The following is a 14,451-nucleotide window of genomic DNA, read 5'->3' on the forward strand; positions in this document are numbered from 1 at the left end:
TGTTCATTCAAAAAACTTTGCAATGAAGCCCTCTATGATTGCACATGTGAAACACTCAGCGCCTTCCCTGCACCAACTATGCAACACACTTTCTCATCTTCCATTGTGACTTTATTTTTAGTGGCTCTTATCTCCACATTCCTTACATACTACTATTGCTTCAGTGTTTGTCTCTATCTGATAGAATGGAAGCTCCAGGAAGGAGGAATCTTTACTACCTTGTTAATTGTTGTTAATTGTTAATTGTTGTGTCTGCATGGAAAATTGCCTGTGGCAGGCACTTACCAAATGTTTACAGAATAAATGAGGGAAGGCAAGAAGGGGAGAAGGGTCAATGCAGCCTCAGGTAATATTTAGGACACATCTATGGGCGTCTTTAACAAAGACTTGAGTAGGTTTCCATCGAATTCACTTAAAATAGAATTCATAATATACAATGGAAAATAAGGATTTCTCAAAATGTTTCTGTGCTTACAGAATCTTACATAGGAGGTATTTAGAAGGCACACTTATGAGTCCATTAATATATGGATCTAAACATCTATAGAAATATAAAATAAGTGTAACTTTAAATTTTACAAAGCACCATGGGCTTTGGTAACTCCCCTGGATAGATAAAGCCATATGCTGGGAGTAAGTCAAATCATTCAATTATATACACCATAAGGTAGCTTAACACGTAACAATAAGGGTGAACAAAGCTCTTTTCTACAGATGAAAGGCTGCTATGGCACAGCTGTGAGTGAAGCAAAGGAACAGAAATGCTTCCTGCTGCAAGCTGACAGTTACATGGAACCCCCCGAAGTTATAAATTGAGTTCTTCTGCTAATTACTGGTCTGAAGGAAACAGAGAAAGATCCACATTTTATTTCTCTTGCTGAACTTGCAACATAAGCACTCGTGAATTTTACATTAGGGTCAAGCTGAGCAGTTCCCAGCCAGTTTTACCTGGAGTAGATAACAGTGTCACCTCCCATGCAAATGAGGTCAGGTATTCCTTTCTGCCTTGGGTGACTACCAGGGAGGTTTCAGTGTAAAAAGATACTAATAGGGAGGAAGATGTAAAAAGGAAAATAGAAAAAGAAAAATAGAACAAAACAAAATACAGATCCTATTTGAAATTAAAAAAAAATGTACCTATTGATTCTAGGAGCTGGAATTTCAAAAAAAAGACCTTAGAATTTTGTAATACAACTCATTAAAATTGTATGCCATACCCATAGATAACAATATCAACCATTCTATCTGCTTTCTGAACTAACTACTCATTGTAAGACCAATAAAGCTACCCAGCAGGCAGATACTTAATGAAACAGGCCCAGTTCTCCAGGGAGGAGAACCTGTGGTTCAAACTAACACTTTTGATCAAGTAAACACTTTATTCTTTATAATGAGAAATACCTTGTATGTGGATCCTGATCAAAAATGCTCTTGGGAAGAAAAAGGATGGAGGGGTGAGGACAAAGGACTGTTTGATGTAATATCCCAAATCAGGTTTTCTGAGAAGAAAAAGTAACTTCAACACTTCTAGTACATATACATACCCTTTCTAATATCAGGGCTCACTCCTTGGCAAAAGCACACCATTTGAATTAGGGTAACAACTTAATTCATTTATTCATTTGACCAACAAGTATTGAACACATTTCCTTTGTAAAAGGAAGAAATGCAACTAAGTTTGTAGAGAACACGATTTCCATTACTACCAAGTTTTTCTTTTCTTTTTATTCTATTTACTGTAACTGTGTGCCAGAAGTACGAACAAACAAAAACAATCTAAAGGATAACTAATTAAGATCTGACATCCAAGAATTTGGCAGGACATCCTGCCCATGAGTTCCTTCTTCATGTAAAATATTGAATAGTTCTGGGAGTAATCAAGACCTAGTCTGAAATCCCAGCTCCTTAACTCACTAGTTCTCTCAATGAATGGAAACACTCCTGGGTCCCAATTCCCTTATATGGACAATGATCTGGCCCTACCTACCTCCATGGTAGTTGTGGTGATTAAATGTGATGTTGGCAAGCACCCCTCCACGGGGCATACTCAACAAATCATCTTTTGGAATCCTAAATTTAACATAATGCCTTTCTTAGTTCCCACGAGCACTTACTGGCAAGACTCCAGAAACATAAAATCTTATTCTACCTCTTCCAAAGAAATTATTTTTTATGCTTATCATCTCTAAAAATATAAACCTCTGAATTTTCATGCTCCTGGATGTCTTTAAAGAAATTCTACCTTCAAGGAGCCTGTCCCATAAAATAACCAAGAAAATTCTTACCTAGTTTTGGCAAGGAATAGGGCACTTTAAAGTAGTCTTCATAAAATTCTATTAGTCTCTTTGTAATATGGAGAGCATAGTCCCCGGATCCTCTTCTGATCGCATCAGGTCTTGCATATAATCGCACCTAATTAGAAATATATATAAAGGTGACTTTAGTCTTTTGGTACTCAAATCATATCTTCCCTGAAAATATGAATCTACACAAATCACTTTAGATACTACAAAAATTAAACAGTAGAGAAAATGGACAAGACGGCAGGGGAAAGGAGGGAAAGGGAAAACCCTGGGAAATGATATTGGCCTAAATCTTTGTTATATTGTGTGCATGTGCAAAAACGTAACAACAAATCCCACCATTATGTACAGAGATGATGCATCAAAAAACATGGGGGAAAAAAGAAAAAAAATAAACAGTATTCTTGTTCATATATCAAAGCTTGCTGTGCCTGAAAGAACCCAACTGAAACAATCAAAGTAACCAAGTCGAACAAGTCACAACTTTCTCAAGTTTATAAGATGACATAGGGAAGATTTACACACCTTGCATCAAATAAATATTCAAAGTTATCGCTTACATATGCTTGCTAGAGATATGAAGGTATGGTGGATTAGTATAATGGGTCCCTGGTTATGCTGAAAGAAGCAGGATACAGTGGTTCCCCAGAAGAGAAAATTCATGGTGTATTAAAGATATGTTGTATCAAGCTTTGGAAGTATTACCAGACTGGGAAAAACATATATATATATAACTTGAGCTGCCTTTTATTTTTAATCAACTGTCCTTATTTCCAATATGCAAAGCAAGGATAGAAAACTCTTGTACATAAGCAGTCATCATTCTGGAAGGCCGTTCACAACCGCTCTTAGCTTCAAAACTCAGCTAAAGTAATTCATGTACACAATCCGGATACTAATATTGATTTTTAAAGCAAGCATCATAAATTATCTAGTCCTTGGCCCCGAAAAAAAAGCCTAAAGCGAGAAACATAAAACTGAACAAAACTAACAATTGTACAGAAAAGGTTAAAATGAGATTAGTTTTCATAAAGCTTTCATAAAGCTATCCAGCATCTTTCTTTCCAAAGGCTAAATCTATTTTTCACAGATGTGGTCCCTAATCCTCATATCAATTCTGTGAATAAGAAGTATGTATTTTGTGGAAGCAGTAGAGAGCACAGCAGCCTGGGAGTTGGATTTTAGTCCTGCTCTACCACTAGCCAAGCTGGGTGATATTAAACAAATCACTTAACCTCTTTGGGTCTCCAACATTCTCATTTATAAAATGAAGGTGTTGGCCACCAGCTGGTTGCTAAAGTGCTTTTCAGTTCTAAAACACATTAGTTCCAATCCCATTTTACAGATAATGGAGTTTGTGTCCCTTTCATATCGCCAGAAAAATAAATGGTTTACTCAGTATACCAAAATGAATATTTATATTCAATAGAGGAAAAAAAGAAAGTCATACTCAATCATAACATAAAAGTTAATTATACAATTAACTCTTTCTTACCCATGCCTAAGAAGAGAAAATACAGATATGTCAAATCAAGGAGAGGAAAGGAGAGGAAGATACATTCTCACATTATATTAGAAAGATCTATAACTCAACAAAGTATTTACCAAATTCGATTATAATTAATTGACCAAAATTGCAAAACAACTTCTCTTCCAAAAACTAAATCAAATACTAAATTTAGTTTGCAGCATCAATATTATTTGGCTGGCAGTAGTATAAAATCAGAAACTATCAAGAAAGAACATCTAAAAGAGAACTTGACACTCAAAGAGGCACTGTTAGGATTCCCTGCCCCTGACATTGTTTACAAACATTCCAGGTCTTAAGTGAAGTTCCCAAGGAGAAACCCTTAAGAAAAGGATTGAGGGTACAAGCAAAACAATAAGAAAGCACTCTCAGAGAAAACCTACAAGGGAGTCAGGGAACCATGATAAAGAAAAATAAGTCAATCAAGGGTGCAATTCAGGCAAAGTCCTGGACTCAGCCTGAGCTACAGGGAGTTCTAGAGCATAAATGGCACTGCTGAGTTTGTACAGGCTTGAGGTTAGAGATCTAGACTTCCACACTCTTGCACCTCAGTCATTGGCTATAGTTACCAAAATGAGGACATAAAATCCCCGGGGCTCCTGATTCTCAGCACATCTAGGTGGTGCAGATCCTATGATCCAACAATAGTCCTTTGAAAAAGTTGCCAGGTCTGATCTGCTGAGTGCAAAGCAATGGTTGCCAGTGTATAGGGACACCATTCTGGAAAGAAGATCTAGTCTGTGCACAGAAAACATTCTCCAGGGACAGTAATATTCATCTGGGCATTCATTCATTCATTCAACAAATATTTAATTTGCACCTGTTTTACAGCAGGACCAGGACTAATTTTTTTTTAATTTAGCAATGAAAAAGACATGTTCTCTAACAAAAGGAGGTTTCAAAAAGCTTCTCGTGTACTAGGTAAGTTAGATAAAAAAAATGATAATGTTATATGCTGTGTGATTGGCAAAATACAAATGGTGAACAGAGACTGAGGAAAAATAAAGAGTTTTCAGAAAGTTCAAGGTGACATAAGTAGTAAATTCATGAACCATTGCCAGGATAACTTCAAAATGATGCAGCAAGGGTCACTGATTTTACTCTTAGGAGGCATCATTGATTTTAGTAGAAGCACAGTCATTCCTATCAATCAACTCTACCAAGTAGTGGAGCATTCAGTAGGCCCAGACAAGAGAAACATGATCAAATCAATCTGGCTGTCAAGATTTGATAGAAATAATCCAATTTGAGTGAAAAGACAAAACATATGCATGCTTAGCAGAGTGTCTTCATTCATTCATTCAAACATTTATTGCATGCCTGCTGTGTTCCAGGCATTGTACTAGGGAATAGAAATAGAACGATAAAATCCCTACCACAAAATGAGCAAGATATCTATACTTACTGCTCTTAAGAGGTTCACAATATGTGGAAAACAAACAAATAAATCAACCACAAAAGTACAATCTGAGAGTTATATAACAGTGTACTCTGCCTTCACACCCTTTGCAAAGGATATACAATGCTAAGCCCTCCACATTCCATCCCTCTTCCCTTTTCAAAAGCCTCATTCCCCAAATTCTCCCTTTATTTCCCACATCACCAATTTATTCTTTCATACTGGATCATTCTCATCAGCAAACACTCTGTGATGTTCCCCTTACTTTAAAATAAATCTTTCTTGGTCACAGAATTCCAGTTATTGTTTCCAGCCACGATCCTTGAAAGACTTTTCACATAGTTAGGATGACATCTGCCCCTGAACACTTTTGAGAATGAAAGCAGCACTTACAACCTGAAGCAATAGCTGTAAGTGGGTGCTTGTTGTTTGTAGCCCCTGAATGCCGTCTTTCTTCAACTCACTACAACAGGCTTTCCTCCCACTCTTCCACCAAAACTGCCTGGACTCAGCCTGAGCCATGGGGAGCTGATCTCACAAAGATCTCTGATGACCCCATGGTGCCTAACTGTCAATCATGTGGATGATCTTCTTTCTTCCCCTAACAGCAGGGTTTGCACAGTTGGTCATTTATTGTCCTTGAAACATTTTCTTCACATGGTTTCTTTTAATTTTCCTTCTAGCTCATTGGCCACTCCTTCTGTGTTTTCTGGTTATCCCTCCATGTCATCATTCAATCCCTTAATAATGTTGGAGAATCCCAGGTTTCAATCTACATACCTCTTCACTTCTCTGTCTAGACTCTGTCCCTTGATGATAACATCTAGTCTCACAGTTTAAAGTATCATTTATATGCCAATGATGTAGCCAGACTTCCAGACTCATTATTCCAACCTCCCAGGGAACATCTCTGCTTGGATATCTAATATGCCTCTCCTACTGAACATGTCTAAAACCAAACTTCTGATCCCTCTCCCCCTCTCTCCCTCCCCTAGCCAACACACACTCCTCCCAAAACCTTTGCATCTCAGTTAATGGAGCTCCATCTTTCCATACAGCTTTCCAGGCCCAACATGTCAGCATCATCCTTCTTTCTCTCTTTCCCTCATACTCCATTAAATCCTACTGGCTACCAGTCACTTGCCACAACCCCATTGTTATCACCCTGGTCCCAGCCTCTTCCATTTCTTGCCTGGATGATGCTCTGCTTTCCTACTGATGCCCCCTCCCTCACTCCTTTCAGGCTGTCTGCTACACAGCAACCAAAACTTGCCAGTTAAAAAGAGCATCCAATATGTCACTCCTCTGCCTTTCCTCCTCCACTGGTTTCCACTTCCTTCAGAGTCAAATCCCAAGTATTTGGAAGGGTTCAAAAATCCCTATACAGATGAAGTCCCCTTTAGCTCTCTGGCTTCATTTCCTACTGTACTGCTCCACATCAGTTACAGTTCACCCACACACTACCTTCCTTGCCAGTCCTCAAATATACCAGAGAGATTTTTGATCAAGACTTTTGAGTTTTTCCCCCAGATAACTCCATGGCTCATTCTTTATCTTCTTTAGACACTTGTTTATATATCTCACTAAGGAGCCTTTCTTCTTATGTTAGGGCCCTGTACCTAAATGATCTAAGTAAGTGATCTTTTTTTTTATTTTTATATGACAACAAAATGTGTTACAATTCATATTTTACATATAGAGCACAATTTTTCATTTCTCTGGTTGTACACGAAGTAGAGTCACCTCCTTGTGACTTTTTACATGTACTTAGGGTAATGATGACCATCGATTCCACCGTATTTCCTACCCTTATGCCTGCTCCCTTATCTTTTCCCCTTTGCCCTATCTACAGTTCATTTAATCCTCCCATCCCCACCCACAGCATATTATGGATCAGAATCCTTAAATCAGAGAAAACATTCAGCCTTAGGTTTTGGGGGGATTGGCTAATTTCACTTAGCATTATATTCTCCAGCTTCATCCATTTACCTGCAAATGCCATGATTTTATTCTCTTTTAATGCTGAGTAACATTTCACTGTGTATATGTACCACATTTTCTTCATCCATTCATCTACTGAAGGGCATCTATCTAGGTTGGTTCCACAGTTTAGCTATTGTGAATTATACTGCTATAAACCTTGATGTGACTGTGTCCCTGTAATATGCTATTTTTAAGTTCTTTGAGTATAGACCAAGGAGTGGGATAGCTGTGTCAAATGGTAGTTCTATTCCCAGTTTTCCAAGGATTCTCCATACTGTTTTCCATATTGGCTGCACCAATTTGTAGTCCCACCAGCAATGTATGAGTGTGTTGTTTTCCCCACATCCTTGCCAAAACTTATTGTTGTTTATATTCTTAACAGCTGCCATTCTGACTAGAGTGAGAAGAAATCTTAGAGTAGTTTTGATTTTAATTTCTCTAATTGCTAGAGATGTTGAACATTTTTTCATATATTTGTTAATTGATTGTATATCCTCTTCTGAGAAGTGTCTGTTCAGTTCCTTGCCCCATTTATTGATTGGGTTATTTGGCTTTTTGGTGTTAAGATTTTTGAATTCTTTGTATATCCTAGAGATTAGTGTTCTATCTGACATGCATTTGGTAAGAATTTGTTCAGTTATCTTATATCTGACAACAGAATGTATTACAAAAAAGGCACCAAAAACGTACATTGGAGAAAAGATAGCCTCTTCAACAAATGGTGCTGGGAAAATTAGAAATCCATATGCAACAAAATGAAATTAAACCCCTATCTCTCACCATGCACAAAACTCAACTCAAAGGGGATCAAGGGCCTAGGAATTAAACCAGAGACTCTGCATCTAATAGAAGAAAAAGTAGGCCCATATCTCCATCATGTGTGATTAGGCTCTAACTTTCACAATAAGACTCCTATAGCACAAGAATTAATATCAAGAATCAATAAATGGGATGGATTCAAACTAAAAAGCTTCTTCTCAGCAAAAGAAAACAATCAGTTAGGTGAATAGAGAGCCTACTAATTGGGAACAAATTCTTAGCACACGCTTATCAGATAAGTAAGTGATCTTAGAGATATTGCTAAATACAATGGCTTTATCATAAGTGTGGAAATTCATGGAAGGGTATTAAGCCAGGAAATGGTTAAATTAGTTTTGCATTTTAGAAAGATCACATCAGTCACCTACAGCAGGCGAAGTGAGATGGGGGCGGGGTGGGCTGGTTGTTAAGACTGCAGGCAGAGACACAAATTAGAAAAGTGAAAAGATGTACATTAATAGGTGTGATTTGACAAGTAAAGAGGAATTGCAAACCGTACAGAAGTACCTATAAACTAAGTTGCAAAATATGAATTTAATACCATGAGCACAGGCTGGTCATTTAAAGATTTTAAGTCACAGAGTGACATGATCAGAATTGGATTTTAGCAGATTACATTGGACTTCAGTGAAGATGATGGATTTGGAGGTATGGGAACAAATAAAAGGAAACAAGTTAGATTTGTGGAAATCCAGATGAAAGATGATGATGGTTGAGAGTGGAGAAATGGCAGCAGGGAGGCAGAGAAACAGATGGACATGTTCAATTGGCCCTAACACTTGAACAAGTCCTTCAGTTACCAAGTAAGTCCAGTTATACACATTCTCACCTGAAAACAATCATTCACCTAATCTGTATTCCAATATCTCAATCCAGTGCCCCATTGGAACAAGTGAAATCCAGTGGATGGATTGGGAAAATATTCAAAATATTTTATAAACTGAGTAATTCCTGTGTGGTTAATCAAGTGAATTTGGTACAATAATTCTCTTTATACTGTGAGAAAAAAAATCACAGTTGTTTTCTTCTTTTAGAGTAACTAAGTTCTACTTAATCATCACATAGAAACTAAATCTTCATAAACACAGTTATCACTCAAAAGCAATGAAATATAATTTTATTACACCTGCTTATTTGCATTTTCTGACATTCCATGATAAGAGCCCAGCTCTGAAAATGAAAATTGCTTACCAGGCTTTATCTCTCCTTCTGCATAGCTTCTTCTTACAGCCAATATAAAGCAGACTCCATGGACATTTAGTTCAGTTAAAAGGACATTTACACCAGGAACTGTCACACAGGGATCTGAGGTTCAAATTTCTTACTACCTACATCTTCCAATTCATGAGAGTCAATTAACTTCTCTAGGTTTCAGCTCAAAGTTTCTACCTAAAAATTTATCATCATCTATTTATTGTGTTATGCCTGCGAGACTGGTGTGTCACACTAATTTGCCTAAATTGTTCTCGTCTAGTCTTCCCTCATTTTGACAAGCAAATAATGGAAAGATTGTTTTTCTTCACATAGTTTTACCCCTTTACATTTTTCATGGCCTTTGAAAATAGAAACTAACTTCTCAGCTACTTTTCTTCATTCTTTCCTCTTGAGCTTTGCTCTTTTTTTCCTCTGAACTGTCCATGAACTTGGTGCTGATTAGACAGAAATAACTATAGTAATCAGTTTATGGAATAGAAGAAACTGACTTTGGAAAAACAGATTCACAGCTCTGCCCTTGGAGCAATATACTTCCTAGCCAGAGCAAAAGTGGAGGAGCTATACATTTTGGATCCCTCCCTTAGAACAAAAGGGGGTTTTCTGTTAGAACCAGTGGGCTTCCTAGTTTCATGGATTGTCTATATTTGCAGTATGCTTTTCATCTCTTTAAGGATTTTAAGTATTTTAGTTATTGAAAGGAAAAAATTTCTATAGGCAGGTATCTCTTTAATTATCTCTTTAATTCTCACTTTCTTACAAAAACAGGTTGGCAATAAAGTGGCAGCTGCCCTGACAAGTAGAGTTGGCTTCTTGGAGGCCTTGTCGGGGAGAATCCTGAGATCACATGTGGACCTGGCAGGAGGCTGCGCTAAAATGACACTGTACACTTAGGCTGCAGAAGCAGCTCAGCTGCTCATTATGTGCCACCATTAGGATGAAATATTCTTCGGAAGGGAATCATGTGGAAGAGAACTTTAGGTAGATTAAAGCTGATTTTGTGTCTGATTGCTGGGCAATTTAGAATAAGAACATCAAAGCCTGTTAAGAGATTTCATCAATGGGGCATTTATTTATTCAGTTAATATTTAATGAGTGTCTACTAAAGGTCAGGCCACTGTTCATAAGCTGGGTGTCCAAAGGCAAGCAGAAGAGACCAGGTCTCTCCTTTTGAGCAGCTTGCATTCCACTGGGGGAGACAGAACAGTGAAGTCCTGGAATTTACAATAACAAAGTGGATCTAATTTATATGGGCTCTTTAGAGACGTCCTCTCCAAAGAGGGGGGAAAGAAGAACAGGGACAGCATCACAGAAGAGCAGATGAGCAATAAGTTATTCAGACTCTCATACACATAACTCGACTTTTCATTGTATTAAATATTCCCAAGGAAAGGGAAAAGATGCTTATATAATTGAAATATAATTTTTAAAAAGTAAGGAAATACACGACTGTCAAAAATCATATGAAATCCTCCGCTAAATAATTTTAGACACCGTTTCCCAATAATTTAAAATAACTTACAATTTTTTTAAAAATCCATTGTTACAAAATACCTATGGAATACGTATGGAGTTATCAATACATTCTGACTTTTTTTTATGAAGAACTTGAGAAGAAGCTCTTCTGTACTCATTTAGTAGCTTTAAAAGTCAGTGAAACTAAATCTCTCTGTCTGAAGCCTTTCTTCTAGACTGTTTTAATCATTTGTTGTGTTAAAAATGAATTGTGGTAGTTGCTATATAATTATGAGAAACAGTGTATAGTTACACCAAACAGCCAGGAAAAAAAGAAAAGCCATTTACAACAGCACTGCACCTGTTAAAGACTTGAATAACATTCTCTCTGATTTGACGTTCGTAATTTGGCACTTTAAGTTAAATAAACCTCCTGGCTTGCCAGAGTCATTCTCTGAGAAAATTTTACACTGCAAGGGTACGTTAGAAACTTTGGAAGACAACAGTAATTATTTCACAGCTTTAAAATATTGCTATGATAACAAGAAGTTTACTTTTTCTTTCACCTAACTGAATAACCACTTCTTTTGTTTAATAACTGCAACATAATGATGTGTTATAGCTAATTTCTCAGAAAATAAAGCCGAATTAGTTCACTTGGATGAGTATAATTTGATTAGATGGTTCTTCTTACAAGTCGATAAAACACAAGGAGGCCAGGAGAAGGAGCAGGTACTTTGGGCTCTAAACAGATACAAAGAAAAAAAGTTTGTTGTAAACAAGAAACTAAAAAAAAAAAGCCTATGAGCATTAGTTTATTTTAAAAAATCTTAAGAATATTTTCTTCCAAATAAAAGGGAAGTAAATACACACAAAACAGGGTACAAGTGCCCAGCTGTGGGACCCCATAAACATCAAGAAGAAACCGAAAGGAGGCCTGGCTGAAGCAGGTGATAGAGGCCCAGGAGACAGGAACTGGTGAAGGGCCTTGGCATCTCAAGTGAAGAGTCTGGATGTGTTGCTTTGAGAAACTGAGAGCCACTTCAGAGTCTGAAGCAGAGTAAGAAGATTGAAAATGACAAAGGGAAAGTATTCAGGCAACAGAATATGAAACATTGAGACCGGGAGGCTACCGGATATGGAGTGAAAAATTTGTTTTGTAGCTTTCATAGTGAGAACAGCCATTATTAAGGCAGCCTCCATCACCAAAGAATTCAATCTGAGAAGGCGAATTTAGAAATGGGGATGGATGAGGAGGCAGATCCCAGTACTAAGAATAAAGACTGGTGGTGATATTAAAACCACAACTATCTCAAAACCCATCATGGAACAAGAAAACACTACAGAAAGAAATAGCAGAGCCCTGGCAAATCTCACCCTGAAATCCATGGCACAGATTCACATGGTAGATGTTTTAAGAAAAACTACTTCAATAACTTAAGTGAAATCTAAAACCAGTCTTAGACTGAATTTTACTCCAGCTCAAATACTATTAGGAGAATCTAGATACTGTCACTGATAAAATTGCTTTAGTGGCCTGTTCCTGCTTGTATTTTTCCCCTTCCCCCTTTGCAGAATTTTACTAAGGATTCATGAGAAAAACACCTGCTGAGAATTCTGAGACAGGTTTTCTACACACTGTGGGGTTCCTTTTGGGCCCAGTGGCCCTTGAGCTGTAGGTTAATAGGCTGTCTATATTTAAAGTGAGATGTCTCAGCTCTCTATAGGACTTGAAGTCCTTGGAGCATCAGGTCCATCTTTTTCAGTCCTTATTGTGTCTGATACAGTGCCTTGCACCCAACAGGGGCTCACAACACGTCGCTGGCTTCCATACAACAGCAATAAACTCTGATGGTCTGTGTCCACCCCAGCACCAAAATGCTGCTGTAGTAGATGGATTACATCTTGCGGTCTCATTTTGCTTCAGGCCAGGAAATTAGCACTGTGGCACCCTGTACAGTCTCTTCTTGTAAATCATTCCACATTTATTTACTAAGCATGGTATTTACCAGTTCACTGTGGACTGAAGAGTTTAAGTTTCTTATGCATGGTTTAAGGAAAGGGCAAGGCTTCATCTTGTTCACACTTCTTTATCACATTTTCTAAATGTATGAGATGGACTTAAAAATGGTCTCCAAAGATACCTACATCCTACCAGCTGGAACCTGTGAACATGACCTTACATGGCAAAAAAGACTTGGCACATATGATTAGCTTAAGAATCCCAAGAAGGGAAGACTACTCTGCATTATACAGATGGGCATCAAGTGTAATCACAAGTGTCCTCGCAAGAGGGAGGTAGGGGGAGTTGAACAGGCAACAGGGTGGCAAAGCAGAGAGAACCCGTGAAGAGCCAGGTGTGGTGGAGCATGCCTGTTATTCCAGCAATACATGTTGCTGAGGCAAGGGGATCACAAGTGTGAGGCCAGCCTCAGCAACTTTGCAAGACCCCATCTCAAAATGAAAAGTAAAAAGCACTAGGGATGTGGCTCAGTGGTAAAGAGTCTTCTCAGTACTGAGAAAAAAAGAAAAGAAAAGAAATATGAAGGTGCAAAGAGCAAAAAGGGGCCAACAAATGCAAGAAATTCAGCTTTAGAAGCTGGAAAAACAAGGAACCAGATATTCCTCCAGAGCCTCCAAAGGGAATCTGCCTCTCAGATTCATTTTAGGTCTTGAACCTCCTGAACAGGAAGAAAAAACAATTGTGTTGCATTAAAACCACTGAATTTGTGATACTTTATTATAGCTGCAATAGGAAAGTAATACATTATGATGTTTTTAATCTCCCTTCCAGTTAATACAGCACTTTGTACTGTATTTTCTGCTTATGGTAGGAATACATTTTCTAATTGTGTGCTTCTCTATTGTAGATTTTTTTTTTTTTTTTTTGGTACTGAGGATTGGATTTAACCACTAAGTGACATCCTCATCCCTTTTTTTTATGTTTTACTTTGAGACAGGGTCTTTAACTTGCAATCTTCCTGCCTCAGCCTCCCAAGTCACTCATGCACCACTGCACCTGGCTTAGATATAATTCTTTACAGTTTTCAAACTGTAACTTTGGCACACCTGTATTTCTAACCTACATTATTTCCAAGCACAGAATACATTGCTGAGCATAACTGGCACACAAAAATAGTGAAATGATTGGGGGAAAAAAATAAGGTTAAAATCATCTACAAAGCCTTTTCTCCAAGTGTGGTCCCACAACGTACTTCCCAGAATCACATGGGCTAATTGTTTAAAGTTCAGATTCCTGGGCCTACCCATGGCAGGAGTTCTGAATCTCCCTCAAGTGGGACCCTCGAATCTGCATTTTCACAAATGCACCATTGAATCATGTATACACTCCAATGGAAGAACTGCTGGCCTGGAGTTATAGGAAGAGGCTTTTGTTCATTCAGCCCCATGGCAAACAAACCTCCAAGCTTGCAAGAAATATTTAGCAAAAGCTAGCACATAGGAAAAAAGCTATATCATTATTCCTTAAATCTCTTTCAACAGCAGTCTTCAATGAAGATGCATTCAACATGACTGTTATTATTTTTTTAACTCTAACAACTAATCTTTCTTTCCCCTACACAACAAACAATCAGTAAGAAACAAGTCGGATCCAATGTTTAGAAACCAGAAAAAAATGTTGTTTAATCCTGTCACAGCGCCTAGATAAAACAGCAGCATTTAATCCCTCCGTGAGATGGAGTACCTTTTTTATAGTATGCCAAATTGCAGGGAGGTAGGGGTGGGGGTGT

The 14,451-nt window shown here is 37.8% G+C and overlaps 1 protein-coding gene across 1 annotated transcript in view; it reads right to left on the reverse strand.

Annotated features, from left to right (window-relative positions):
- The window catches only part of Trhde (thyrotropin releasing hormone degrading enzyme), a 377,691-nt gene that overhangs the window by 283,107 nt on the left and 80,133 nt on the right, over window positions 1-14,451 (reverse strand). Inside the window, exon 3 of the mRNA XM_026386682.2 lies at window positions 2,286-2,412. Coding sequence (XP_026242467.2) covers window positions 2,286-2,412 — 127 coding nt within the window. The remainder of the gene's footprint in view (window positions 1-2,285; window positions 2,413-14,451) is intronic.

The sequence above is a fragment of the Urocitellus parryii genome, chromosome 5, assembly GCF_045843805.1.
Source record: "Urocitellus parryii isolate mUroPar1 chromosome 5, mUroPar1.hap1, whole genome shotgun sequence".
In the NCBI taxonomy this organism is placed as follows: Eukaryota; Metazoa; Chordata; class Mammalia; order Rodentia; family Sciuridae; genus Urocitellus; species Urocitellus parryii.